Below are 26295 nucleotides of genomic sequence, written 5' to 3' on the forward strand. Positions count from 1 at the left end.
ATTGGTTGATGGTTTTCTTGTGCTTATGATTTTGTCGGTAGCTGCCTTGGGAGGCCCTAATGGGACTGAAAGTGAGGGAAAGATTTCCTTATAAATAAAGTAAGTTAAATAAAAAATTTTACATTACAGTGAAGGTCAGGGTCTATTCTTTGAATGAAGAACTGAAGCCAGCACGACGATCTGCCACCTTAACATTTGTGGTGAGTCTAACATGCAGCTAGACACATTTTGTGCTGTGTCAAAAAATATTAATTTTTGCAGTATGAAATTAGCTTTTGTGCACTTGTGCATATGAGATTTATTAAGGAGCTAGGCAGCTTATTTTTAAAAGGGACAGATGAGAAAAAATGAAAAAGAAGAAGAAGGTGGTGAAACCAGTCCTCTTGAAGTATTTGTAAGCTTTTATTAATATTGTATTATGGAACCAATTACCATATTTTTCGCTCTATAAGACGCACCAGACCACAAGACGCACCTAGTTTTTGGAAGAGGAAAACAAGAAAAAAAATATATTCTGAATCTCAGAAGCCAGAACAGCAAGAGGGATCGCTACGCAGTGAAAGCAGCCATCCCTCTTGCTGTTCTGGCTTCTGGAATAGCTGTGCAGCCTGCATTCACTCCATAAGATGCACACACATTTCCCCTTACTTTTTAGGAGGGAAAAAGTGAGTCTTATAGAGCAAAAAATACGGTACTTGACTAGTCAAAGGAGTTTATTGACTCATATTGAACTCTAAAGCATATATGTAGGTGTACGATGGTTACAAGCAATTAGAAAACAAGGAGAATATCATGCAGTTATGCCATAGTGCATGTGAAAAATTATTTCCTCACATTATCCTGTGCGCATGTGAAAAATTCTTCTGTTTCGGATTGAGGCGGGCTCAGCTTCAAAATTATGCCATGTGGAGTATGGGAGTGATTTTAGCAGGCACCAACAAGTGTATGGGGAAGGTGCGTGCTTGATTTCAATAGGCAGGGAGTTCCAAAGTATAGGCACTGCCACACTTTGCAGTTCAAAGCAGTCAAGGAGCACCAGGAATAGTTAGGAACACCAGGTGTCCTTTTGTGGCCTGGAATGGCCATTTCCGCCAAGAACTTGAATTAGCAGTTTTCACTGAGCAGCTAGGGGAATGCTCAAGCTCTTCATGGAATATAATTGTGTTCTTTCGTTGCTTCATTACAGTCACACCTTGCATTGAAAGCACATGGCTCACACCAAAGAATCTTGGGAACTGTAGTTTGTTAAGGGTGCTGGGAGTTGCAGCTCTTGTAATAGGTATGTTACAGTTCCCAGATTCCTTTTGTGGGAAGCCATGTGATTTAAAGTTCATTAGAGGTAGTTTAAACATATGGTGTGGATGTGATAGCCTTGTCCAGTTCAAAAATATCCTAAGTTTGAGATAATTCATTTAAAAAATTGGTAAAAAGATTCAAAAGAGCATACAACCTTTGTGGATTTCTATACTTGATTATCCTAAGACATATATGCTATCTTATTCATTTGGATAATTAACATTGTGCCATAGCTGTAAAAGCTGTTTTTATTTTCTGTAAAGGATCCTGATGGAGTAGAAGTGGATATTATCGAGGAAGAGGACATCACCGGGATTTTATCTTTCCCTGACTTCAAAATCCCACCATATCCTAAGTAGATCTGTTCATATTTTAAATGTTACAGGTTGAATGAAACCTTTCCTTTATTTAGTATAAGGGATGTGTGCTCAGTCAACTTAAAAATCTTTTTTATATAGCTTGAATCCAAGTGGATTGATCATGACTTATCCCATGGTGCAGCGAATATTTGTCACTAGTGTCAAATCAGTAATTTTGGAGCCTTGACATGGTGGAGGGGGGTGGGGGTTCCAGTATTGTTTTACAAATGCATTCATTAGATAAAACCTCTCAAAACTGGAGACCAGAAATTGAGTGGAAGGGAAAGGAAGAAGGCTTGTCTCCACTAGTGGATGATATGATGGGGCAGAGGCACTTACCTGACCATCTGACAGGCGAGTTGCTGCTCATTTCTGAGAGGGCGAGGGGTGAGGTGGTGACAAGCTCAGCATGGTGCAAACATGATGGCTGAGCCCATCCAGCACTCCTGTTGATACTTCTGCACTCTGAAACCCTCCTGACTGCCTTACTCCATCCCATCCCGTAATTATTATGATTAATAATTTTATTATTTATACCCCGCCCATTTGGCTGGGTTTCCCCAGCCACTTTGGGCAGATTACAGCATATATAAAACATAGTAAAACATCAAAAATTAACAGCATCCTGATACAGGGCTGCCTTCAAAGGCTCCCAGTAAGAGACAGTGATCCACCTGCTGGACTGTCTGGCAGGGGTGGACTTCGGCCTTTCAAATCTCAGCGGAACCCTCTGCAAGTCCAAAATCTGATGTTCCATTGCCTCTTGCATTCTGCTCAATTCACTACATCATAGTTGTAGTACCCACCCACGCCCAGGCTCTGTACCCTGCGAGGCAGAACTGGTTAAAGGTAAAGGTAAAGGGACCATTAGGTCCAGTCGTGGCCGACTCTGGGGTTGCGGCGCTCATCTCACTTTACTAGCCGAGGGAGCCGGCGTACAGCTTCCGGGTCATGAGGCCAGCATGACTAAGCCGCTTCTGGTGAACCAGAGCAGCACACGGAAATGCCGTTTACCTTCCCGCCAGAGAGGTACTTATTTATCTACTTGCACTTTGACGTGCTTTCGAATTGCTAGGTTGGCATGAGGAGGGACCGAGCAATGGGAGCTCACCCCGTTGCGGGGATTCAAACTGCCAACATTCTGATTGGCAAGCCCTAGGCTCTGTGGTTTAACCCACAGCGCCACCCGCGTCCCTTTTTCCATAGTTTAACAATGCATAAATAGCAGCTTCAGTGGAGATTGTTCCATTAGGGGGATGGGAACTGTAAAGGTAAAGGGACCCCTGACCGTTAGGTCCAGTCACAGACGACTCTGGGATTGTGGCGCTCATCTCGCTTTACTGTCAACCAATCCAGAGAGTATTATTCCTTGACGAATTCCACATGGAGGAGGATGGAGACAAAACTAGAATTAGTTGACACATTGGCTCTAGCTATACCTACTTTTGCCCCCCCCCCCCACCTTTCCACCTGCTTTCCACCCTACCAGTCCCACAGAACAGTTTTAAGGGGAGGGCCTTTGGTTGGAACTACAGCTGTGAGGAAAATACTTTGATTCTTCTTCCCTGACCACTGTGGTCTTCCTGGAACTCCAGCTCGTTTGCTGTTTAGTTTTTTTTTTTTAAACCATGCATTTTAATGTCACCTGTGCAGTTAACATCACATCACATCTCGTTTGGCCCTTACAAAATGCCTTAAAGATACAATAAAGGAGATGTGCAGCATTCTCAATGTACCGTGGTACCTCGGGTTAAGTACTTAATTCGTTCCGGAGGTCCGTTCTTAACCTGAAACTGTTCTTAACCTGAAGCACCACTTTAGCTAATGGGGCCTCCTGCTGCCGCCGGGCCGCCAGAGCGCGATTTCTGTTCTCATCCTGAAGCAAAGTTCTTAACCTTAGGTACTATTTCTGGGTTAGCGGAGTCTGTAACCTGTAGCGTATGTAACCTGAAGCGTATGTAACCCGAGGTACCACTGTATTTGAAAGGGTGCAAAACATGTTTCCTTTTAGCCCTCTAGGGGGTGCTGGAAATTCATTTGGTGTTTGAAAGCAAGGAGCAACGTAACTGGTTTCTTGCTTAAGGAAAAGATGACAGCTCTGTTTTTTTAACGCTGTTCGCCAGCCCTCTCTAATCGCATGCTACATTGCACTGTTTCAGACTTAACTGACTGCAGTCATAGAATCATAGAGTTGTTGTTAGCTTCATTGTGCAGACCCGCCAAGTGTCCCTATTTTCCAGGGACATCCCTGATTTAGAGAAGTCGTCCTGGTTTCTGACTTGATCCTGGAATGTCCCGCTTTTCCTCAGGATGTCCCTATTTTCATTGGAGAAATGTTGGAGGATATGGCATTATCTGACCCCTGAGCCGTCTGAAGGCAATCCTGTATAGGGAGGTTTTTTTAAAAAAAGTTTAATGTTTTATTATTGTTTTATATATGTTGGAAGCTGCCTAGAGTGGAGCAACCCAGTAAGATGTTTGGGGTATACATAGTAAAATTATTATTCTGGGATGGGATGCCCCTATTTTCATCTGAGAAATGTTGGGAGGGTATGAATGGGCACGATTTCCAAAAGAGAGATTCTAACACGCACAGACCCCCATCTGATACATTCATCTATACATTTAAAGCAGTTTCAAAGCACATGACACAGTCATTGCCTCCTCTCCCCCCCAAAATCCTGGGAACTGTAGTTTATTCAGGGTGCTGAGACCGCTATCCCCATCAAACAGCTACAATACTCAGAGTGATTACGGTAACTATCAATCCCTCTTCCCAGCTTTGAGAGGGGATTAGGGGGTCTCCAAAGAACTCTCTCACAGTTAACAACACCAATGTGGTTCAGTGACTAGATCAGGGTTGCTGAGCTTTTTAGGTCCCGCAGCACATTTAGATTTTGGAGCGAGTGCTGTGGGTGCCACCCCCCTGGCCACTTTTTGCCTCCCCATTCTGCCTGCAATTGCCCTTCCCCAAAACAGGAAGAAATGAAATGCATGCACACAGACTACGTTTTCCAAGCAATCAATGCACAAGCCAGGTCCTGTAGAATTAATCCAAGTGCTGAAAAGCACACAGAGTTGAAAGAGGAAGTGGGCAAGAGAGTCACCCTTCTAATTTCCTTCTTAAACTCTGTGTAAATTTCAAAGGATTAAAAAAAAATAACTTTCACCGTCTCAAAGGAGCTGTGTCTCTCTGTGTGTGGTGAATCAGGTTCTGTGAGTGCAAGGTGAAGACCTCAAGGCAGACCCTCCAAGTATTCCTATTTTTCAGGGACTGTCATGGATTTACAGAAGCAATCATCCCAGTTTCTTATTTGATCCCAGAATGCCCTGCTTTTCCTTAGGATGTCCTAATTTTAATCAGAGAAATGTTGAAGGGTATGGTAGGACACCCCTATTTTCATCAGAGAAATGTTGTAGAGTCGTAGGGCCCATGGTAGTGTTGCCACTTTTGGTTGGGCAAAATAAAGGACAGGTCAGGCAAAATATGGGATGGGTTATGGGGGGGAATTGGAGGCTAAAAATTACTTGGTGCAGAAATGACTTCAAAGCAATCCATTACAATGGCACACACAGTTAACAGTGCTTTATTCAATGAAAAAAGCAAAAAACAAAAGCACTTTAATTTACAACTATAAGGAAAATATTGCATACTACATGCCATAGCTGGGTTTTGTAATGCTAATTGGTTTGATACAAACCAGCATGAAGCATCACAGTTGCATGGTGTTCAGCCCAATCAATTGCAAGCTGTTTGTAACCTCAAACAATACTGGAAGGGAATTAAGCAAAATTAACATCTTTGTTTCTGTGGAAAGTGCCAGTCAGCAAGTCATTCTGTTTTGAGAATATAGTCTCTCTCTCTCTCTCTCTCTCTCTCTCTCTCTCTCTCTCTCTCTCTCTCTCTCTTTCACCTTCCTTGACTACTTTCTGTCACTTGATGCATTAAGCAGTGGTTTGCCTTCAAATATAATAGGGAAAGGAGTTGGGATTTTGCCACAAGACAGGGAAACATATAGTTTGTTGGAGTTTTGGCACATAGGGGCATGGCTACTACACGCGCAGCAGAGCTCTGCTTGGTAAAACTTTGTAAAGCTATTTGCTTAGAGGCAAGCCTGGAAGGAACTTCACAGTAACAATTCCCCCAATTTCTTGGAACCGATATGAAACCACAAGCATTTGTAAAACGTTACTGAAAGGAAATAAAGAGAAATTAACATCTTCGTTTCTGTAGGTCACCCTCTGTCTGTGCAGTTTTGCAGAGGAGGAGGAACTAAAATACAGAGGAAAAGGTGTTTGAAGTCTAAAACAGCACAGGGGACACTTTTCTGCAAAAAGAAAAAGAAAAAAAAGTTTCCCTAGCCTGGCCCATGGGCACAACTTTAGTGGTTAGAGGCTTAACCAGGGAAACTGGGTCCAAATTCCTGCTCAACCAAGAAGCCCAGTGTGTGGCTTTAAGGCTCCCTTTCCCCATTTTTTTTTTTTATAAATCTTATCTTTCTCCCCATAGATATGGTTACTGGACAATAAAAGCCAAGTATCAAAAGGATTTCACAACCTCTGCCAAAACTGGGTTTCAAGTTAAAGAATATGGTAATGTGGATATTTATATGGATACTATAAAGCCAATTCACTAATTCTCTTTTTGGGGGAGGTGCATTATAATATTCTTTGAATTGGTAATGAGTAAGATGGACATATTTATTTGTTAACTGTTTTTAGATGTCCTTAGATGTTTGTAAATGTTTTGTTTTGCTTTTAATTGTATTGTTTTGTTGCTCATGGTTTGCTGCCCTAGGCTCCTTTGGCAGGGAGTGGGGGCAGGAAGAGTGGGATATAAATTTAATGAATTTCATCAGTGGATTAATTTCATGAATGGTTAAGCAGTTGAGGACTACCATACCTAATTATCTGTTTAAAGTACTAAACGACTTGTGCCCCAAATATCTGAGAGACCACGTCCTTCCTTAAAATACCTCTCAGGTGTTAAGATCAGCAGAGGGAGCCATCTTGGTAGTTCTGCTGCCCTCAGAAGTATGGAGGTTGGTGACCCAGAAGAGGGCCTTCTCTTGACAGCCCCTAAGGCATGGAATTCCCTCCCCACAGAGGTGTATTTGGCACCCTTGTTATGTAGTTTCTGGTTTATGCTGAAGTCAGACATCTTCACCCTGGCCTTTAACACCGTATAGATATACAAATATATAGATTAGCACCCACCTTATCCCCTTGACTATAATGTGTTTCAAACTGTTTTCATTATGTATTTTTTAATTGCTGTAACCAGCCCTGGGTGAGTAAGAAATCTAATTAATAATAAGCTCATTGGAAGCATGTTCTACAATTATGCAAGGAAAACTTCCAGCTGGTTATCAGCATGGAGAGAACTGAGAGAGGACATGAAAGCACCCATTAGGACATGATAGCACCCACTGGGTGCTATCTCTCCTAATATGCACATTTTTATAAGCAGATTTACCTGATATCCAGATATTTGAAAAGCAGCTTCCCGTATTTTTGTATGTTATGTTCACTAATGACTGCATCAATATGCATACTTTACCCTAATATATGCATCTTTGTCTAAATTACTTAATTTGAGAACTATGTTGCAAAATTCAGAGTAGTGCCAGTTTTTGAAGGGTGATTGTGCTTCAATTCACATATTGTTTCAAAAAGTGAGAATAAGGCAAGTTTGCTTCTAAATTTGAACTGAATCAAATTTCTCCCCCTTTCCTGCTCTTAAGCAAGGAGCTGGTCTAAGCACATGCCTCCAAACTCTGGAAGGAGGGCCGGTGAAAACAGGTGCTAGCCCTAGCAGTGAATGTTCTGCAGAAATAGATTTGATCTCTTTTATACAGTACTTAAAAGTAAAAGGGTTTAACTGAGCTTTCTTCCACTTCACATTTCAAGCATTGCCAAGCTTCTCTGTCATGATAGAACCAGAAAAGAATTTTATAAGCTCTCAGCAATTTGAACAATTCAGGATCATTATTAAAGCGAGGTAAGGCGGGCTTGTGCATATTGCATCATTTTTGTTTGTCTTTGGGTTTGCTTTTTAAAAGCAATTATTTTTAATGGGGGGGGGGATTTGCAATGTGAGAGTCTTGTCTTGTATCCACCGCAAAGCTGTAGTGGATTCTGGAATGTAAAACATGGCTTTCTTCCTCTTAATTGTTTGTACTCTTGTTTTCTGCTATAATTGGTTGAAGTTATTTATCTAACAAAATGTATATACCACGTAATTGTGAATAAAAGGTTGTGTTCATCTAACTGCTACTTTGAGTGGACAAATGGAAATTTCTAGATCTAAGTAAGTAACGAGCATTAATTTCAGTGGGTCCTTTTTGATTAGGACTAGCAATGGATACAACATAAAACCTTTTAGTGGTTTACATACAGTATAAAATATACATTAAAATTGTCAATAAAAATCAAAGTTAAAGAGCTTAAAACCCCCAAAATAGAACAATAATGAATTGTTAAAACATATATTGAAGCTAAAATTATAGCTCAAAATACATGTTAATCTAACTAAGTTCTACTCAGAGTAGACCCACTGAAATTAATCTACCTAAATTACTCTTGTCAGTTAATTTCAGTGGGCCTACTCCAAGTAGGACTAATGTGACAGAACCCAGTGCTTCTGAAATTTCTTTACCTCATTGTGATACATTTTTTAAACAAAGTAACATAGTAGTAACATAAATCAGTTACTACTATAAATTTAGCTCATAGTTTTCTGTGAAACAGTGTCAATAACTGGTGGAGTGGTTTTGTTTTGAACTGTTTTTAATAATGTCTTTTAAATTGTAGTATCTCACCCTGTGGTGTTATGATAAAGGGTGGGTACTAAATTGAAATAATAATAATAGCAGTAGTAGCAGCAGTAGTAATAGTAGTGATAATAATAATACTTTGCTGTTATTTTTAAGATATTTTTACAACAAGAGATTGGCTAATGCTCAAGTTTATGTCCGTTTTGGAATAATTCAAGGAGCTGAAAAAAAGATGCTTCCCAGAGCTTTGCAACGCATTGAGGTAAGGTTGGATCAAAAATAATTACATCAGGCCTCCTGTCACAGTTCCCAGTGTAGCTTCTGAGGTTTAGATCTGTCTCCAGGTTTACCCTGACAGTTACTGAGTGTCAGCATTCCAATTTTAAACTAGTACTATCAAGGGTATAAGGAAAACATGAACAAACCACAGGCTACTTTGGACTGAAATTGAGCAGACAGTACCTCATCACAGAACGGTTTTATCTTGGCTTGAGAAGCCAGGCCACATCAGTTGATGCCTTGTTGATTTTCCATGAAAGTAAGCCGTACTCTAGCAGGGCCATGTAACATTTTAAAACAAAACAAAACACATTTGGACCAGCAATTTATTAAAAAGTCCAGATCTTACAGCATGGTCCTTTCAAGCAAGGCTTGTCTCCTACAGCAGTGCAGCCGTGGAGTCAAAGGCATCTCTTCCAGTCTTTCTTCTTCCCCATCTTCTTCCTAGCACACCTTGTTCTAAAAGACTCTTCCTGTCACTGTGAACCCACATCCTGTCACCACGACAACCCCTGTCTTCCCACGCTCAGGCTCTCAGATGGGCTAACATGACATTTCGTCATTTTAATGCCTCGATCCCAGGTGAGGCCCTGGCTTGGAAAGAAAGCTTAGCCTGTATTTTCCCACTGGCCTGCAAGTTTCCCTTCAACACTCCACATAATCAAAATCCTACCATTTATTAATTTCTAGGATTTGGGGTGTGTGTCCCCAAATCTATAATAATTAATATTTGTATTCACAGTCAATGCTTTTCATTTTTAAATCTGAAAGAGCACATTTAAGGGTGTAGCCAGTGTGGTGTAGTGGTTAAGAGCGGTAGTCTCGTAATCTGGGGAACCAGGTTCGCGTCTCCGCTCCTCCACATGCAGCTGCTGGGTGACCTTGGGCCAGTCACACTTCTTTGAAGTCTCTCAGCCCCACTCACCTCACAGAGTGTTTGTTGTGGGGGAGGAAGGGAAAGGAGAATGTTAGCCGCTTTGAGACTCCTTAAAGGGAGTGAAAGGCGGGATATCAAATCCAAACTCTTCTTCTTCTTCTTCTCTCCCAGAGGACCTATTTATTGAGCATCCATCCTGATTTGCTTGCACAAAGTTTACGTGGTGGTTCGACGATATCTGGACTTTATTGCGCTTTTGTTCTGATTTGCTTGTGTAGCATTTAAACATCTTCCTGCTAATTATTCATTCATCCTATGCTTTTCAGTGCATTTCCCAGCAAAAACTCTGGATTTGTTGTGCCACGTGCATCATCATCATCATTATGTAAATTTTGATACTACCCTCCATCAGAGATCACAGGGTAGTTTACAGAAATGCACTTTGTTTGAGCAAACATAGTTCTGGTTTGCTGTCAGCTGTGAATGATGGAAGTGCGCTTGAATTTCCCTTTAGCGAACATGAAACTGTGTGAGGGGATTTTTGCTGTTGTTGTCATTTTCTGATTGCCACTTCTGCATGTGTGCTACCAATTCTAACACATATGAGAGGTTCACAGTAGTCAGCTCACCAGTATATTTTGCCTGCTTGAACTTGAGCTTTTCCTACATCCATGCTTCAAAAGTAAAGGATAAATTTCGCTCTTGATGTAGGATGAGGCTGAGAGGGGAGTCTTGTTATCTGAGCAGCCTAGGACTTCTGTATACAGTGAACATTCGGGTTGCGAACGTGATACGTGCGGGATGCACTTTCGCAACCCGCACGTTCGCAACCTGCAGAGCTGCGTTTGTGCATGCGCGGATTGCGATTTGGCTCTTCTGCGCATGCGCAAATCGCGATTTAGCTCTTCTGCACATGCGCAAAGCACAATTTAGTGCTTCTGTGCATGCACGGCTGTCAAAACCCGGAAGTAACCCGTTCCAGTACGTCCGGGTTTTGGCATGCCCATAACCTGAAAAAACGGAACCTGAAGCATCTGTAACCTGAGGTATGACTGTACACTGCCCAGGGTAGCATCCTGGAGAGGTCACTGTGCAGTTTGACTTCATCCCCAGATCTGCACTCTCTTGAAACAGACAAGTGGTACCTCATCCATCAGGGCGAGGGGGGCACTTCTCCACCAATCTCAGTCTGGCTTCTTACTGACAAGCAGTCCAGGGGGTGGCACTGCCTCTCAGCTTCCTCCTCTTTAGGTTCAAAGATGCCCTTTTCAGGACTCAGCAGGGACGTAGATGGGGACAAAATTATAATTTGTTGGCTCTGCCTGTCACTAGCTCTGGTGTCAGCTGCTGCTGGGCTCCCTGCCTTATGCTCTACCAGTCCCTAGTAGGCACCAGCCACCATTGGCATCTAGAAATGTTTATGAGGAGCCTTGTCTCATAGCAGGAATAGACAACCGCTAGCCCATGAGTTGGAACCAATTGCAAAGCCTCTCCCAATGTTCTTTTCAGTAATATGTGCATTTTTGGTGTTATTTTCACTAATATATATATATTATATACAATATGTGCATTTTTAATGTGGATATTTTTACTAATAATACACATTTATGTACATATATGCAATTTGGACACTTCTGAATTGGAGAATTTAAAAACAAAACAAAACCATTTTGGTTTGTGCATTGTTTCAGTGTTAATTAAAATGCAAACCCAACTGAATATCTCCCCCCATCCCAAATCTCCACTCTTTAAAAATATATAAATGGTTTGACTTGGAAGCCAACCGTTTCCACATTTTAACTAACAGCCCAGTCCACAAGCCACTTAAACATCAGTTACTTGGATTTAAGATGATGCAGACCCGGCTTCCAGCCAGGTCCTCCCTTGAGTGGGTGAGAGTGCATGTCTTTGAACTGCTTCCATTTCCAGCTGCTTCTGGGAACTCAGTTTGAAATATTTGCTATTACTTGGGCGGATGCCAATATATTTTCCAGGCAAGAAAACGTTGGTGTTCTTTAGAATTTTTCATTCTTCGGATCAGCTAAAAATGAGAAACGTACTTCAGAGTTGCCAGGATTTGTAATTCGGCAAACAACTGCCAACTATTTTTGTGCTCCTTTCAGGATTCAGAAGCATTTGTCCCAAAAACTAGGTCAACGAATGAAGTTATTTTTGTTCTTTTTAGTGTCCTGATTTAAAAAGTGAATCAGTCAGCCATCCCACTGATGAACACTTTGGTGCTGGAAATGGGTATCATCGCAATAGTGTGAAATGGCTTATGTTGGTACTGTGTTGCAGGATGCTATCCAAGTCTAATTGGTTGACTGAATTGCTTTATGCCAGGGATAAGGAACCCACAGCTCTTTCAGTGTTGTTGTTAAAATTTCTATACCTCCCTTCATCTGAGGATCACAGGGCGGTTTACAATATAGAATATTATTATTATTATTATTATTATTATTATTATTATTATTATTATTATTTATTGTGTTCAGACCCCTGGGCTCTCACTTGTGGGGTGCCTCAGGGTTCTGTCCTCTCCCCCATGCTTTTCAACATCTACATGCGGCCGCTGGGAGAGATCATCAGGAGGTTTGGGCTGGGTGTTCATCAGTATGCGGATGATACCCAGCTCTACCTCTCTTTTAAATCAGAACCAGTGAAGGCGGTGAAGGTCCTGTGTGAGTGTCTGGAGGCGGTTGGAGGATGGATGGCGGCTAACAGATTGAGGTTGAATCCTGACAAGACAGAAGTACTGTTCTTGGGGGACAGAAGGCGGGCAGGTGTGGAGGATTCCCTGGTCCTGAATGGGGTAACTGTGCCCCTGAAGGACCAGGTGCGCAGCCTGGGAGTCATTTTGGACTCACAGCTGTCCATGGAGGCACAGGTCAAATCTGTGTCCAGGGCAGCTGTTTACCAGCTCCATCTGGTACGTAGGCTGAGACCCTATCTGCCTGCGGACTGTCTCGCCAGAGTGGTGCATGCTCTGGTTATCTCCCGCTTGGACTACTGCAATGCACTCTACGTGGGGCTACCTTTGAAGGTGACTCGGAAACTTCAACTAATCCAGAATGCGGCAGCTAGACTGGTGACTGGGAGCGGCCACCGAGACCATATAACACCGGTCTTGAAAGACCTGCATTGGCTCCCAGTACGTTTCCGAGCACAATTCAAAGTGTTGGTGCTGACCTTTAAAGCCCTAAACGGCCTCGGTCCAGTATACCTGAAGGAGCGTCTCCACCCCCATCATTCTGCCCGGACGCTGAGGTCCAGCGCCGAGGGCCTTCTGGCGGTTCCCTCATTGCGAGAAGCAAAGCTACAGGGAACCAGGCAGAGGGCCTTCTCGGTAGTGGCGCCCGCCCTGTGGAACACCCTTCCAGCAGATGTCAAGGCGATAAACAACTACCTGACATTCAGGAGACATCTTAAGGCAGCCCTGTTCAGGGAAGTTTTTAACGTGTGATATTTTATTGTATTTTTGGTTTTTATGGAAGCCGCCCAGAGTGGCTGGGGAGGCCCAGCCAGATGGGCGGGGTATAAATAATAAATTATTATTATTATTATTATTATTATTATTATTATTATTATTATTGTCAAACAAAAGCAATACCCCCACCCTGTTTAAAAGGCCATAGATTGTTTAATTAGCTAAAAGCCCGGGAGAATAGGAATGTTTTTGCCTAGTGTCTAACGATATATAATGAAAGTGCCAGGCAAGCCTCAGGTGGCGATTGCAAGGTCCAGGTCAGTTTGTAAGGGGAGAGGCAGGTCTGGAGGTATTGTGGTCCTGAGTCTTTTAAGGCTTTGTAGGTCAAAACCAGCACTTGGAATTGTGCCCAGAAAGTGATTGGCAGCCAATGCCGTTGGGCCAGAATTGGCAGTATATGCTGCATTCAACTAAGTTATATTCAGATTGGACCCCCTGAAATTAGTAGATCTATTCACCTTACAAAGCTACAGTTCCCAGAGTTCCTTGGGAAGAGGGTTGTACAGGAAAATCACCCTGAGAATTGTATATAGATGAGGGGGAAAGGAGTTCTCTCAGCAGCTCTCAGCATTTTTTAGCAAACCACAATTCCCAGGATTCTGTGGGGGGAAGCCATGATTGTTTAGAGTGGTATGATACTACTTTAAATGTATAGTGCAGATGAAACCGAACTGTATTTTTTTAAAACCTCTTTGAAATCATTGGATGAAAGGTGGTATAGAATTTTTTTTGTAAATAAAATGAATAAAACTGTCTCTGTGCCTGGATAGTTTCTGATACTGTTATGCATCTTGATCATCAGATGGAGAACGGATTAGCAGAGTGCAATTTTAACAGCAAAGTGGCTGTTGATGAAATAGGTTACGGCAGTCTCCAAGAGCTTGATGGCGCAATACTTTATATTGCCGCTACAGTGCTGGAATCCACAGGTAATTATCTCATGTTCACACACACACACACACACACACACACACACACACAATCTCTGGCCCTACTTGTGCCATATTGTGTGACCAGTGCTTTTTTCTGGTGGGACGTAGGGATACGCATACCCCTAAACATTTTGTGAATCTAAGTTTGGCCTCATTGAGGGGCAGTATTTCAATATGAGCAGGAAAATGAGAGTATCCCTAAACATGGTTTTTTTTTTGGGGGGGGGGGGAATCACTGGGTGTGACCACACTTGGAATACCGTGTTCAGTTCTGGTCACCTCATGTCAAAAAGGATAGTGAAGAGTTGGAAAAGTTTCAGAAAAAAGGGAACCAAAATTAGCAAGGGGGTGGAGCAACTTGCCTATGAAGAAAAGTTGCAATATTTGGAACATTTTAGTTTAAAGAAAAGTAAGGGGGAACCATGATATAAATTTACTATCTATTTATTTGTTAATATATACCACTTGATATATACCATTTTACTTGTAGGAAAAACTCTAAGTTGTTTACAATAAATACTTAAATTATCAATAAAAGCAATATTTCTTAAACAAACCATGAACGTTCATTTATTTGTCAAAATTCATACTAGAATGGTTAATTATTTTGTTCTAAACAAAGGTTATTTCTGAAAGAAACTCAGGATGGCTAACATGACACTGGTGTTGTTTTTTGTATTCAGTCCTGTTCTCACAAGAAACATCTATTTTTTTTGCCAGGTGGCCATAGCGAAGACAGTGAACTTTTCAGTGTCCATTATGTTCTGTCACCTTACAAACTCAATTTGGTTGCTACTCCTCTTTTTGTGAAGCCTGGACTCCCCTACTATATTAAGGTTGGTTAATGTGACTAAAGGAAATGCACACTCAGCGGAATTACCATAATACGTTAATAACAACATCATGAGATCCCTCCTCCCACGCAGCATCTACTCCTTCAAAAGAAAGAATCTTAGTTTGTGTCCAAACTAAGATGAGGGGGCTTAAAGATGTAAATTGATTGTTCAGAGATTGCCAGCTGATCACCAGTAACAGGATCAAACAAACACAACTTAATTAGATTTCCCCCAGAAAAATTAATTTCCTTGTTTTCCTCTTCCCTCCCCACCACCTGCCATGTCTTTTTAGATTTTAAGTAAGAGGGCAGGGACTGTTTGTTTTTTTAATCAATTTGTAAGCCACTCTGGGAGGTTTTCCAGCTGAAGTGAACAGTATAAATCCTTTGAATGAATGAATGAATGAATGAGAATGGGTAAATCCAGATTAAATGGGGAACGAATGCAGGCTGGCATAGTGTTGTTTTATAAAGTGCAGGTTTGGCACATTTTCCTTTAAAAGTGAACTAAATAAAATTTCTCCCTCTTTTCCAAATTGGAGAAGTATAAAGCATATGGTAGAACATTATTACTTGGTGTGATAGTGAGGAAGAAATGTTCCCAAATAAATCCACTTAGTTTGTGCAAATATTTGTCATCTCTCTCCCCACCCCACTCTCTTTGGTGCCAGTGTTTCATCTGGCTGCTGCTCCTTTGACAGATTTTCCCTTGATGCTGTTTCTTCGTGCTTCCTGGTCACATGGGTTGGTCCCATTCATTCAGGAATCCCACAGCAGTGAACAGGATGGCATCACAGCACCACATAGCCAATCATATTTGGCTTTGTGATAGCATGATTGAGGGCAACTGAAGGCAACTGAAAATGAAGGCAATATACATAAATAAGCAAACATTTACTCAACAATTATTATTTTATTATTATTTACTAAATTTGTATACCACTCTATATCCATAGGTCTCATGGTGGTTCACAACAATAAATATGCCAAAAAATAATTGAAAATGGATGTTATTTTTGACACTGCTGTCAATGCCTGTGAAAAACTGTAGAGGGTTTCAGCTCAGATTACAACTGAACTAGGGATCCCTTGATTGCCATTGTATATGTGGTAACAGTTACCTGTCTCTGATTCCTAATAATAAAAGAATACACATATTTTGTACAAGAAAATGGTTTAAAACATGGGTGATGTGCCTCAGGCCTCTGTGTGTGTGTGTGTGTGTGTGTGTGTGTGTGTGTGAGAGAGAGAGAGAGAGAGAGGAGAATTTAGGTCTCTAAGCCTCACTATCTGGCCCTCAGACTCTCCCCAGGTCACACCTTATCTGGCTGTGCTTCATACCCTTGTTGTTTACCTGTACAGAGGGTAGAGTTCAGCAGTAGCAAGAGTATTAACAATTTTATTTGTTTAGCTGTAAGCCATAACATTCCCAGCAAAGCCACAAATTTGGCTCTTACTTTCCTGGCAGCTAAATCAAATAGAGATGCATGCAAGGTAACATAATTTTCTTTGTCCGATAGCAGAATGCACACAAAATCACTTGATGTTATGATCCCCACCTGCTGCTGCAGCTATTGTAAAGGTAAAGGGACCCCTGACTGTTAGGTCCAGTCGCGGACGACTCTAGGGTTGCAGCACTCATCTCGCTATACTGGCCGAGGGAGCCGACGTACAGCTTCCGGGACATGTGGCCAGCATGACTAAGCCGCTTCTGGTGAACCAGAGCAGCACACTCAGACAGATATTTATGTAGAGGACACTGGGTGGTGTAGCGAGCGGAATGAAACACAAAGAAACGGTGCCCCAAGGACAATTCCTTATAGACACCATTTGGAAACACTGAGGGCATAACACTAAGTCTTAATTTTGTAAGACTCATTTTGCCTGAAGCGAAAGTAATTAACTCCAGATAGCTTTCGGGTGGCTTGTCTTAATACATGGGCACAGCCTAGAAAATCTCAAGGATAGCTCAGTTGGTTAGAGCATGGTGCTGATGACTCCAAGGTTGCAGGTTCGTTCCCCTTATGGGACAGCTGCATATTCCTGCATTGCAGGGGTTGGGCTAGATGATCATTAGGGTCCCTTTCCAATTCTACAGTGCTATGATTCTGTGATTCTGTGGATAGAAGCTTTCTCTCTCACACAAAAATCTTTACCTGAGATTTAGACATTGACTGCATCCTAATCAGTATCAAGTTTTCTAGCAAGTGTATGTAGAACAGCTAACCTGTTTTTTTGGAGAATTTTAGGATAGTATGTGTCTGTGTTGTAAACTACTCAACAGTGCAAAGGTAAAAATTACACCTGTTGCTGTGCTCACTTTTGCCCCCAGCTGGCCCATGGCCCATGGAAGGTGGCCCTCAGGTGGAAAAGAGCTTCCCCATCCCTTCTTTAAAAGAAGATTGCATATTATAGTGAAATGATTTTGTTTCTGTGCTAATAGGTGCAGGTGAAGGATACGGCAGATGCCCCTGCTAGAAACATACCCATTGTCTTCACGGCTACTGCTTTCAATGAGCAAATGGAAGAGAACGTGTTAGTTCAAGAAGGTGCAGAATCTGGGATAAGGCAAACAAGCCAGAACGACGGGACAGCTTTATTTGTGGTTAATATTCCTTCTGACTGCAAAGTGCTGGAGTTTCGAGTGAGTTAAATTCTTTTCGGGTTTCCGTTCTTGTACAGGCTGTACTTTGAGACTGTATATTTTGGCCTGTGTGCAGCGCATTTGGAACATTCCCCGCCCCGCTTTCTAGTTCAGATGGGTGACCTTGAAAACTGGATTTTTATATTTAAACACAGTGCATTACAACAAAAAGTACTACTAAAAAGTATACTGAGTGTGTGTCCCCCCCTCCAAAGGGAGGGAGAGTGCCTGTCTTAAACCATATTTAGAAACTTGACAGCAAGAGGTGTTGGGAAAATGAGATGTGTTTCATGTTAAGACTTGAAGTACAACATTTAATTGATTCATCTGTTATATTGATCATTGGTCTACCTTGTTCGGTATAGTCAGTGCTGACTTGTCAGCGGCTCTCAAGGCACCCTCAGGTTCCCAAAGTGTGGGGGAAGGAATGGCAGTCATGACAAAATAAGTGGACCCTCAGCTGATAGGAGGTTATAGGAACAAAGGAAGCTGCACCATGCTGAGTCAGACCATTGGTTCATCTAGCTCAACATTGCCTACACTGGCTGGTAGGGACTCATCAGGGTTTCATGTAGCTGGAACTCTAAGCCCTACATTGAGTTGCTGGGGTTTGAACCAGGAACCTTCTGCATGCAATGCTTATCCTCTGAGCGACTGATGTTTCCTAGACCTTCCTGCCTGTTGACTTGTACTTTTTTAGACTCTTATTGCCCCTGTGGATTTAAATTCATTTTGTTTCCTATCATTTCCAGTTAAAAACTGCAGATACCAGTTTACCAGAAGAAAATCAGGCCAGTGAAAGCTACGAGGCAAAATCATATGCTTCCCTCAGTGGAAGTTACCTTTACATCGACTGGGCTTCAAACCACCAGTTGCTACGTGTGGGTGATACCCTTCACATCAACGTACACCCATCAAGCCACTATCTTGATAAAATACATCACTATAGCTATTTGGTACGCACAGAAGAAAACAACCCACTTCCCTCTTAATGTATTGTCTTTAATTGCATTGAATTGTCCCTCAAGCTTCCACGTCTCATCCTGCCATTGCATGCTATGAAGCGGCCACCTCAACCAGGAGATTTTGGGTGACACAAAAGACCAGCAAATTCACAAGTATTTAAGTCTGCCTCTCACTATGCTTTCTTCAGTGTTATGTATACTAAAGCAGAGGCACCAGTGTTGCTTACATATACCTCCTATGGCGCTCACAAAGGGTCTCAGTCACTCATAATGTGGATGAGACCTTTCACTGTTCCTGCTCAGGTCTGCACTGGCTCATTTTCTCCTACGTTGAACCAACCTCCCCCCCGCCCCACTTAAACATGCCAACATCTCATTTACTGCCAGGATTGAACACCCGCCTACCCTTCCACTCTGAACGAGAAGAGAAGTGCAAAAAGCTTTTTCTAAGCAGTGGATACAGGATTGTATCCAGTACCAGTCTTACTGAGAGTGGATTTGTTGAAGTTAATGACCATGATTAACTTAGTTCAAATAATTTCCATGGGTCTACTCTGAGTAGGACTAACACTGGATACAACCCAATAGACTTGCTACACAACATGTTGTCCTGTAAATCACCTCCTGCAATGATGTGTCTCAGAAAGATACGACACCTTAATCATTGTAGCTCTAGAGCACGTTACACTCTGCTAACTCTTTGAAATTGCCCTCTTCAATTTCACTGCCAATTACTCTGGCATTTTTAGGGTTTCATCAAGCAAAGCACATTGTTGATTCTCAATGTCAGTTTTGTAGGAAATTGCCTTATGCTGAGTCCAGTGACGGAGCTTCATGCTCCATCACAGGGGGGGTGAGCAAGCGGGGGCAGGGCTGCCGCGCGTCCTGGGGGTGTGACATGCCACCTACAGGGGTGTGGCGCATGTCCTGGGGGCATGGCACACCACCTGCGGGGGCGTGGCGCCCAGTGCAGGTGGGGGGGCAGCCGCGATGGCACCCCACCGGGATCATGCTGCTGGGGGTGGTGTGCTCCCCCTGCACTCCTCTTCCTCTGCCAGTGGCTGAGTCAGGGCCAAGCCCAGTATGGTCTGCACTGATTGGAAGCAGCTCTCCATGTTTCAAGCAGGGTTCTCTCCCAGCCTTCCCTGGAGATCTCTCTCTCTCTCATCCAAAGCCCACTGTTTTTAACTTAGTTCCTTTCCTCCTTTCCTTTAGGTCTTATCCAAAGGGAAAATAAAAGCCCACGGGACTCAGGAGAGAGTTAAAGACTCCACTTATCAAAGTCTAAGATTTCAGCTAACGAAGGAAATGGTCCCTTCAGCCCGCCTACTTGTCTACTACATAGTTACAGGAGAGGGAGCTGCAGAGTTGGTAGCTGATTCAGTCTGGTTAAATGTAGAACAGAAATGTGGAAACAGCCTTGAGGTGAGTAACATGTAATGGGTTGGTGACACTGACCAGTTTGGTTTCTCCCATTTTTCTTCTCATTTTTCTGAACACTTCCCCACGTCACTTTGCAATTTATTTCATTGCATCTTTAAAAAAGATTAAAATTGTCCTCATGAAAAATTTTATGCGAACACCTTTTTCTAAAGCAACATTGCCTAAAAGCACATTTTTTCAAAGTAATCTTGCAAAAAATAATAATGCATTTTTAATTCCCCACCTCCAACTAATATATGGATGTATATGTATGCTGAGCCCCAGTTATGTATGTATGTATGTATGTATGTATGTATGTATGTATTGCCTTTCTCCCAGAACTAGGACTCAAGGTTTGCTACTTGGGGGGGAAACTGAATTTCAAACCTTAGAGGAGTGTGAATTTCTCCATTGTGTGTGTGTATTTTTTTTTTTTAAATGCACACACTTTAGAGAAAACTGGGACCCAGTTAGGTACCATTGAAATAATGGATTTCCTTTAGTGAATCCTCTTTCCCCCTCTCTTCTCCTATATAGGTTAAATTATCAACAAGTGAAAGGTCACACAGCCCAGGAGATTCCATTTCGCTTTATTTGAAAACCGAGTTTGAATCTTTGGTTGCTTTGTCATCTATGGATGTGGCAATCTACGGCATCACAAGATCGAAGACAAGGCCCATGGAAAGAGTTGCGTACTTATGCTTCAAACAAAACAAAACAAAAACCTGTTTGCATTGTGTTACACCAAGGGCAGGGAACCTTTCTCAGCCCAAGGGCCTCAATCCCTCTGGGGCCACCCTCCGGGGGCACACATGCCCATGGTGGGCAGAACTGTGAATATAAATGTTAACTTCATGCAGTAGTCTAGTTACTGCACACATTCACATACCTCTCTCTAGCTAGACAAACAAGGAGCATTCCCAGAGCTCAAGGAAACATTCCGGCCAGGCAAAAACACTCAAGGAGGGTCTGAGTTTCCCTACGTCTATGTTTCATATTTACAGCATGCGTATTTTGACAACAAATATATAATATTTGAATAAGTTCATTTAAATATACAGAATGTAATATTGTTTGACTCCAACTCTCATTATCTCTGACCATTGGCGATGCTGGCTGGGCCAGGTGCAAGTTGAAGTCCAATGGTAGTAGAAAATGTGAGTTGTAGTCTAGTGACATGTGGAAGGTCGCAGGTTCCTCATCCTTGTTTTAAATTACAGTGGTACAGTGGTTTTAAATTACAGGTTACATACGGTTCAGGTTACAGACTCCGCTAACCCAGAAATAGTACCTCATATTAAGAACTTTGCTTCAGGATGAGAACAGAAATCAGGCTTCGGCAGCGCGGCCGCAGCGGGAAGCCCCATTAGCTAAAGTGGTGCTTCAGGTTAAGAACAGTTTCAGGTTAAGAACAGACCTCCGGAACAAATTAAGTATGTAACCAGAGGTACCACTGTATATGGTGTTTCCTAAGCCCCCCCCACTCCCATTATCCCTAGCCAGCATGACCAATGGTCAGGGAAGGTGGGAGTGGCATTTGGAGGCTCACAGGTTTCTTACCCCTGATAATATAAGGTGAAAATAGTCCTCCCCTCTTGTCCTTTTCCTCCCCTCATAGGCACTTTTGCAGTTGGAAACAAGTGACCTTGGTTGTGGTGCTGGTGGGGGACAAAGCAATGTCGACGTGTTTCGAAGGGCTGGACTCACCTTCCTGACCAATGCGAATGCTGATGATTCAACAGAAACAGGTGCCCCCCATCCCTTTTAACCACAAAGTGACACCTTTTCGCAAGTCCTCCCTAAATATCTGGGGTGTCAAGGCTTTTTCATTTCGCTGCCAGCTTTATAAAAACATGTTTCTCTCCATTGCCACTGGTTTTATCTTTGATTTGTTTCCACAGATGAAGCTTGTCAATCTGTTGTAAGATCCTCACGGTCCACCATCGAAGAGGAAATCGACAAAATGGGTACAGCATATGCCAGATGTTTTACTCAATAGCATTTTTTGTGTTGAAGAGGGGAACCAAGCGATTTGTGGGAAATATATTTGGTTTTCTTAATCATATCTATAATTTCATAGATCTAAGGGCTAGGGCATTGCATTATGGGTAACTTAAGATGGGGAGTGGCTGCCACAGATGGGAGTCGAGCGTAACATTTTGCCCAGAGGACAGGGACAGATAGATCTGTCTATTTCATCTTCTCTTGGTTTCTCATTTTTCCAAACTTATATTCAGTTCTCTACATTTCTGCATCAATCTGCAATTTTAAAAAATTTTCATGGAAATATTAGTGAACATTTCTCCCATTATACAAAATTTTGTGTAAAGCTTTAACTAATATGCACACTTTTGAAATCCATTTTCCCTGATAATGACTTTTAATGTTGTTTCCACTTATTTATGTGTTTACTGCACACAATTATATGCATTTTTATATGCATTATTTGGTTGGAGAACTGCATCACAAACTTCGATGAAGTATGAATTGCAAAGGAAAGCTGCTTTTCAGCTCATAATTGGTTTGAGAAGCATAAATTAGGAAGTTTCTCATAAAAACGCAAACAAAATTAAATTTCTCCCTGTTGAGGAACTGTTGTATTTATTTTTATAGTCATGTTTTTCACAACGACTTGTAAACTGTCTTGGAAATTAGGGATAGAAGGATCCATCAGTTTTGGTTTTTCAATCTTAAATTCAGTTCTCCACATTCTATAGGGGATTTGGGAATATTAAAAAATCCTCTTTTAAATCCATCATTCTTGGAAGCAATATCCCTAATATAATGCATTTCTGTATGTTATTTTTCACTTATATTTTCATTTTTATGCGCACTTCCATCTAATATATGCATTCTTGTAAGCATTTTTTCACTGGAGTATTGCATTGCAAAACTCAGATGATTTCAAAGGCCAGCTTGTGTTTCATTGCACATCTTGTTTCAGAAAGTCTGAATTTGATAAGATTTAGCTTTAAATGCATACAGATTCCCTCCATCCCTAACAGCAATGTAGGAAGGCAGTATGCAAATTCAAAAAGAAATGAAAATGGGGAAATGGGACTCCCATAATAAATTTCATCCACATCCCTAACAGGGAGACACCCCAAACCTGAAACTGGTACTGATTTTACTATGCCATGAGAAAGAGACTAGTATTATGTATTGTCATTTCAGTAACCTACTTTAAAAGACAAGACCTTCGGAGATGCTGTAGAACTGGAGCAGAACTGTATCCCATCATGCAAACTTGTGCCGAGAGAGCCAACCGCATTAAGTCTGGTGGTCGCCTTTGCATAGCAGCTTTTAAGCGCTGCTGCGAAACTGCAGAAAACCTGCGGCGGAATGAAACTCACAAGGTTTTAATACTGGCGAGAAAAGGTAACATTACCCCATGACACCATTTGGAGGCATGCTACTGTTTCACAGGGGATTTTAAACAAAGGAGATGAATGGAACGAACAGATGTTTTGGTCAGCCAATCAAATTGGGGTCTGATGCTCAAGCAGTCATCCTGATCTGCTTGCAGAAAGCTTGTGTGGATGTTAGATGTTGCATGCCACCCTAAGAGAGCCAGCGTGGTGTAGTGGTTAAGAGTGGTGGACTCGTAATCTGGGGAACCGGGTTCGCGTCTCCGCTCCTCCACATGCAGCTGCTGGGTGACCTTGGGCTAGTCACACTTCTCTGAAGTCTCTCAGCCCCACTCACCTCACAGAGTGTTTGTTGTGGGGGAGGAAGGGAAAGGAGAATGTTAGCCGCTTTGAGACTCCTTAGGGTAGTGATAAAGCAGGATATCAAACCTAAACTCCTCTTCTTCTTCTTCTAAGCAGTGGATGTGGGGTTGTACGCTTATCCAGGGCTCGGTTCCTCTGGTAAGAAGGTCAACAGAGACTGTGGAGTCTTTAGGATATACAGTTTGATTTACACACACACACACACACACACACACCTTGGGCATAGGATGGAGGGGCGCTCTGTATCAACACTCCAAAATATATTGCTTTTCCATTTGTCACAGCTCTAGATCCCGCACAGAGCAAGTCATGTCTCTATCCCCAGTTCCTGCAGCATCAATCTCTTCCAGCTCACTCACATGCAACTCCTTAGCCTGGTCCCACTTGTTACACCTTTGATTCGTTCTCACTTAGAGGCAGCTAATTGCAGCCCAGCTCATTCCTTTAAAGTGGAGTACTACAGTGACCATCTAGTCTTCATCCACAGATGAACATTCTTGACTGGTTCCCCAATCTTCCCCAAACTCATAACAGATTATATCCTGTCTTTACTGATTTGTTCATGGGAAGATTGTATGGCAATGAGCATTCATACTGCCTTCATCCTGATTTGCTTTTGGGGTGTTTACACATCTTCCTGTGAGACATTCATTCATCTCAAACTTTTTAATGCACTTCCTCAATTGCAATTCCTCATTATTAAGCAAATTTGTTGAGTACTTTAACTACATAAACACAGGGTTCTAGCCGATTCTAGTCCTCCAAGTAGTACTACTGAATTTAACAAGCATGATGAACTTAGGTCCATTCATTTCAATGTGTCCACTTAGGGTAAACCTTAGTTGGATACACCCCCTAAAGTTTTGATCGAATCCTTATTGCAAAATGTTGACAGTGTGGAGATGCTGATGGAACTACAAAATTTCCTCAAGATTTCCCATTAGATTCTCCTAAGCGTGCAAGTTTCCTACTATAGTTAGTAAATGTTTAGTACGTAAATAGTATTTGCTGTAATGGCAATCAACCAGTCAATCATTTTATTTCTATTCTGCCTTTCCAAAGTTAAAACTCAATGCTCAAGGTGGCTCACAAAATATAAAAAATTACATAACGAACATAACAGAAGTAGTCATACACAACAAAACATCAAAAAGAACACAATCAAATGGAACAATTTCCACATTTAACATCAACAACATTAGCAACCTCCCCCCCCCAAAAAAAACACAACACCCACTGATTAAACCTTCCCTCAGCTCAAGAGTCTGCTCAGCAGCCTCAGCTTTTGTAGCTGGAGTTAGCCAGGGTGCTGTTCTCCTAGCATAGGTAGAAAAGGCCTGAAAGGTCTTCCACAACCTATAGCCAAGGTGTACCTATTAAAAACTAGCCTCCACTGCCAAAAAGGGGGGGGGGCGGGAGAGAAAATGCAATACAGTGGTACCTCAGGTTACATACGCTTCAGGTTACATACGCTTCAGGTTACAGACTCCGTTAACCCAGAAATAGTACCTTGGGTTAAGAACTTTGCTTCAGGATGAGAACAGAAATCGTGCTCCGGTGGCACAGCGGCAGTGGGAGGCCCCATTAGCTAAAGTGGTGCTTCAGGTTAAGAACAGTTTCAGGTTAAAAACAGACCTCCAGAACGTTCTTAACCCGAGGTACCACTGTACACACTATATGGAACTGATCCATACAAATGAGCATGTCACCCTTGATCATTGGCCATGGTGACTAGGGCTGATGTGAGCAGGAGTCCAACAACATCTCTAAGGACTACAGGTTCCACATCCCTGTGCTGGTCCTAGCAGTTCCTGACTACTGGCTGACTTTTCTAATTTTCTGAAATTCCTTTAAAAAATATTTTCCAGCCCTTGATGCCATGTTGAATTTGGATCCAGTGATCCGAAGCTATTTTCCTGAAAGCTGGCTATGGGAGGTTCACCCAGTTCACAGGTAGAGTATTTTGGGAGAGACTCAGTCATTTTGACTTCAGCTGTGTCCTAGAATGAAACTGCTCTCTTGAATGAGCTGAAGTATCCATTGAGAACATTTTCACAGCTAAACCCAGGAGAACTGCTGCCAGCCAGTATAGACAGGACTGAACTAGATGGATCTGTGGTCTGATAGTTGTCTGGTAGCTTCCTTATAGTGGATTGAGCACTGTCTCGGTGCGTACAACTTACATGAAGAAGGTCCCAAGTTCAATTTTTATTATTTATTGAATTTATATACCGCCCTATAGCTGGAGGTCTCACAATCCCCAGCTATTCAAGTAAGGGTGGGCAGATTTGTGAGTTTTGATTCTCTTAGTTCCTCATTTTTCAGTTTTCCAGATTTCTGCCACAATCTGTGATTTTATTTTTTTAAAAACCTGTTGAAAATTCACCAGCATTTTAGTGCAAATTTGTAATATACACATTTTTTTTGCTATAAGATAATGCATTTTTGTAGTATATTTTTTAAAAATTTTGACTGATGCTTGTTAGCTACATTTTTTTTATGTGTTTGCATTTCCCCCTCCTAATAAATGCAGTTCAAAGGCTCTTCCTGTGACATTGCCAGATTCTATCACCACCTGGGAAATACAAGGAGTTAGCATTTCAGACAAAGGTATGTATAAAATGTCTCATATTGTTGTAGCCCTTCTTAGTGAGCCAGTGAAATTTTATATGAAAAATGAGACAATTGGGGA

General features: G+C 42.0%; 1 protein-coding gene across 3 annotated transcripts in view; it reads left to right on the forward strand.

Moving 5' to 3' along the window:
- The window catches only part of C5 (complement C5), a 72877-nt gene that overhangs the window by 7565 nt on the left and 39017 nt on the right, over positions 1-26295 (forward strand). For all 3 annotated transcript variants that reach the window (XM_083485694.1, XM_083485695.1, XM_083485696.1), the window contains exons 4-19: positions 130-200; positions 1560-1651; positions 6166-6248; positions 7566-7656; positions 8588-8693; positions 13877-14003; positions 14727-14842; positions 17285-17485; positions 18238-18441; positions 19666-19875; positions 20410-20559; positions 21491-21620; positions 21774-21839; positions 23047-23250; positions 25472-25556; positions 26137-26213. In XM_083485694.1, coding sequence (XP_083341820.1) covers positions 130-200; positions 1560-1651; positions 6166-6248; positions 7566-7656; positions 8588-8693; positions 13877-14003; positions 14727-14842; positions 17285-17485; positions 18238-18441; positions 19666-19875; positions 20410-20559; positions 21491-21620; positions 21774-21839; positions 23047-23250; positions 25472-25556; positions 26137-26213 — 2013 coding nt within the window. The remainder of the gene's footprint in view (positions 1-129; positions 201-1559; positions 1652-6165; positions 6249-7565; positions 7657-8587; positions 8694-13876; positions 14004-14726; positions 14843-17284; positions 17486-18237; positions 18442-19665; positions 19876-20409; positions 20560-21490; positions 21621-21773; positions 21840-23046; positions 23251-25471; positions 25557-26136; positions 26214-26295) is intronic.

This window comes from Podarcis liolepis (genome assembly GCF_965112155.1).
Source record: "Podarcis liolepis genome assembly, chromosome: Z".
In the NCBI taxonomy this organism is placed as follows: Eukaryota; Metazoa; Chordata; class Lepidosauria; order Squamata; family Lacertidae; genus Podarcis; species Podarcis liolepis.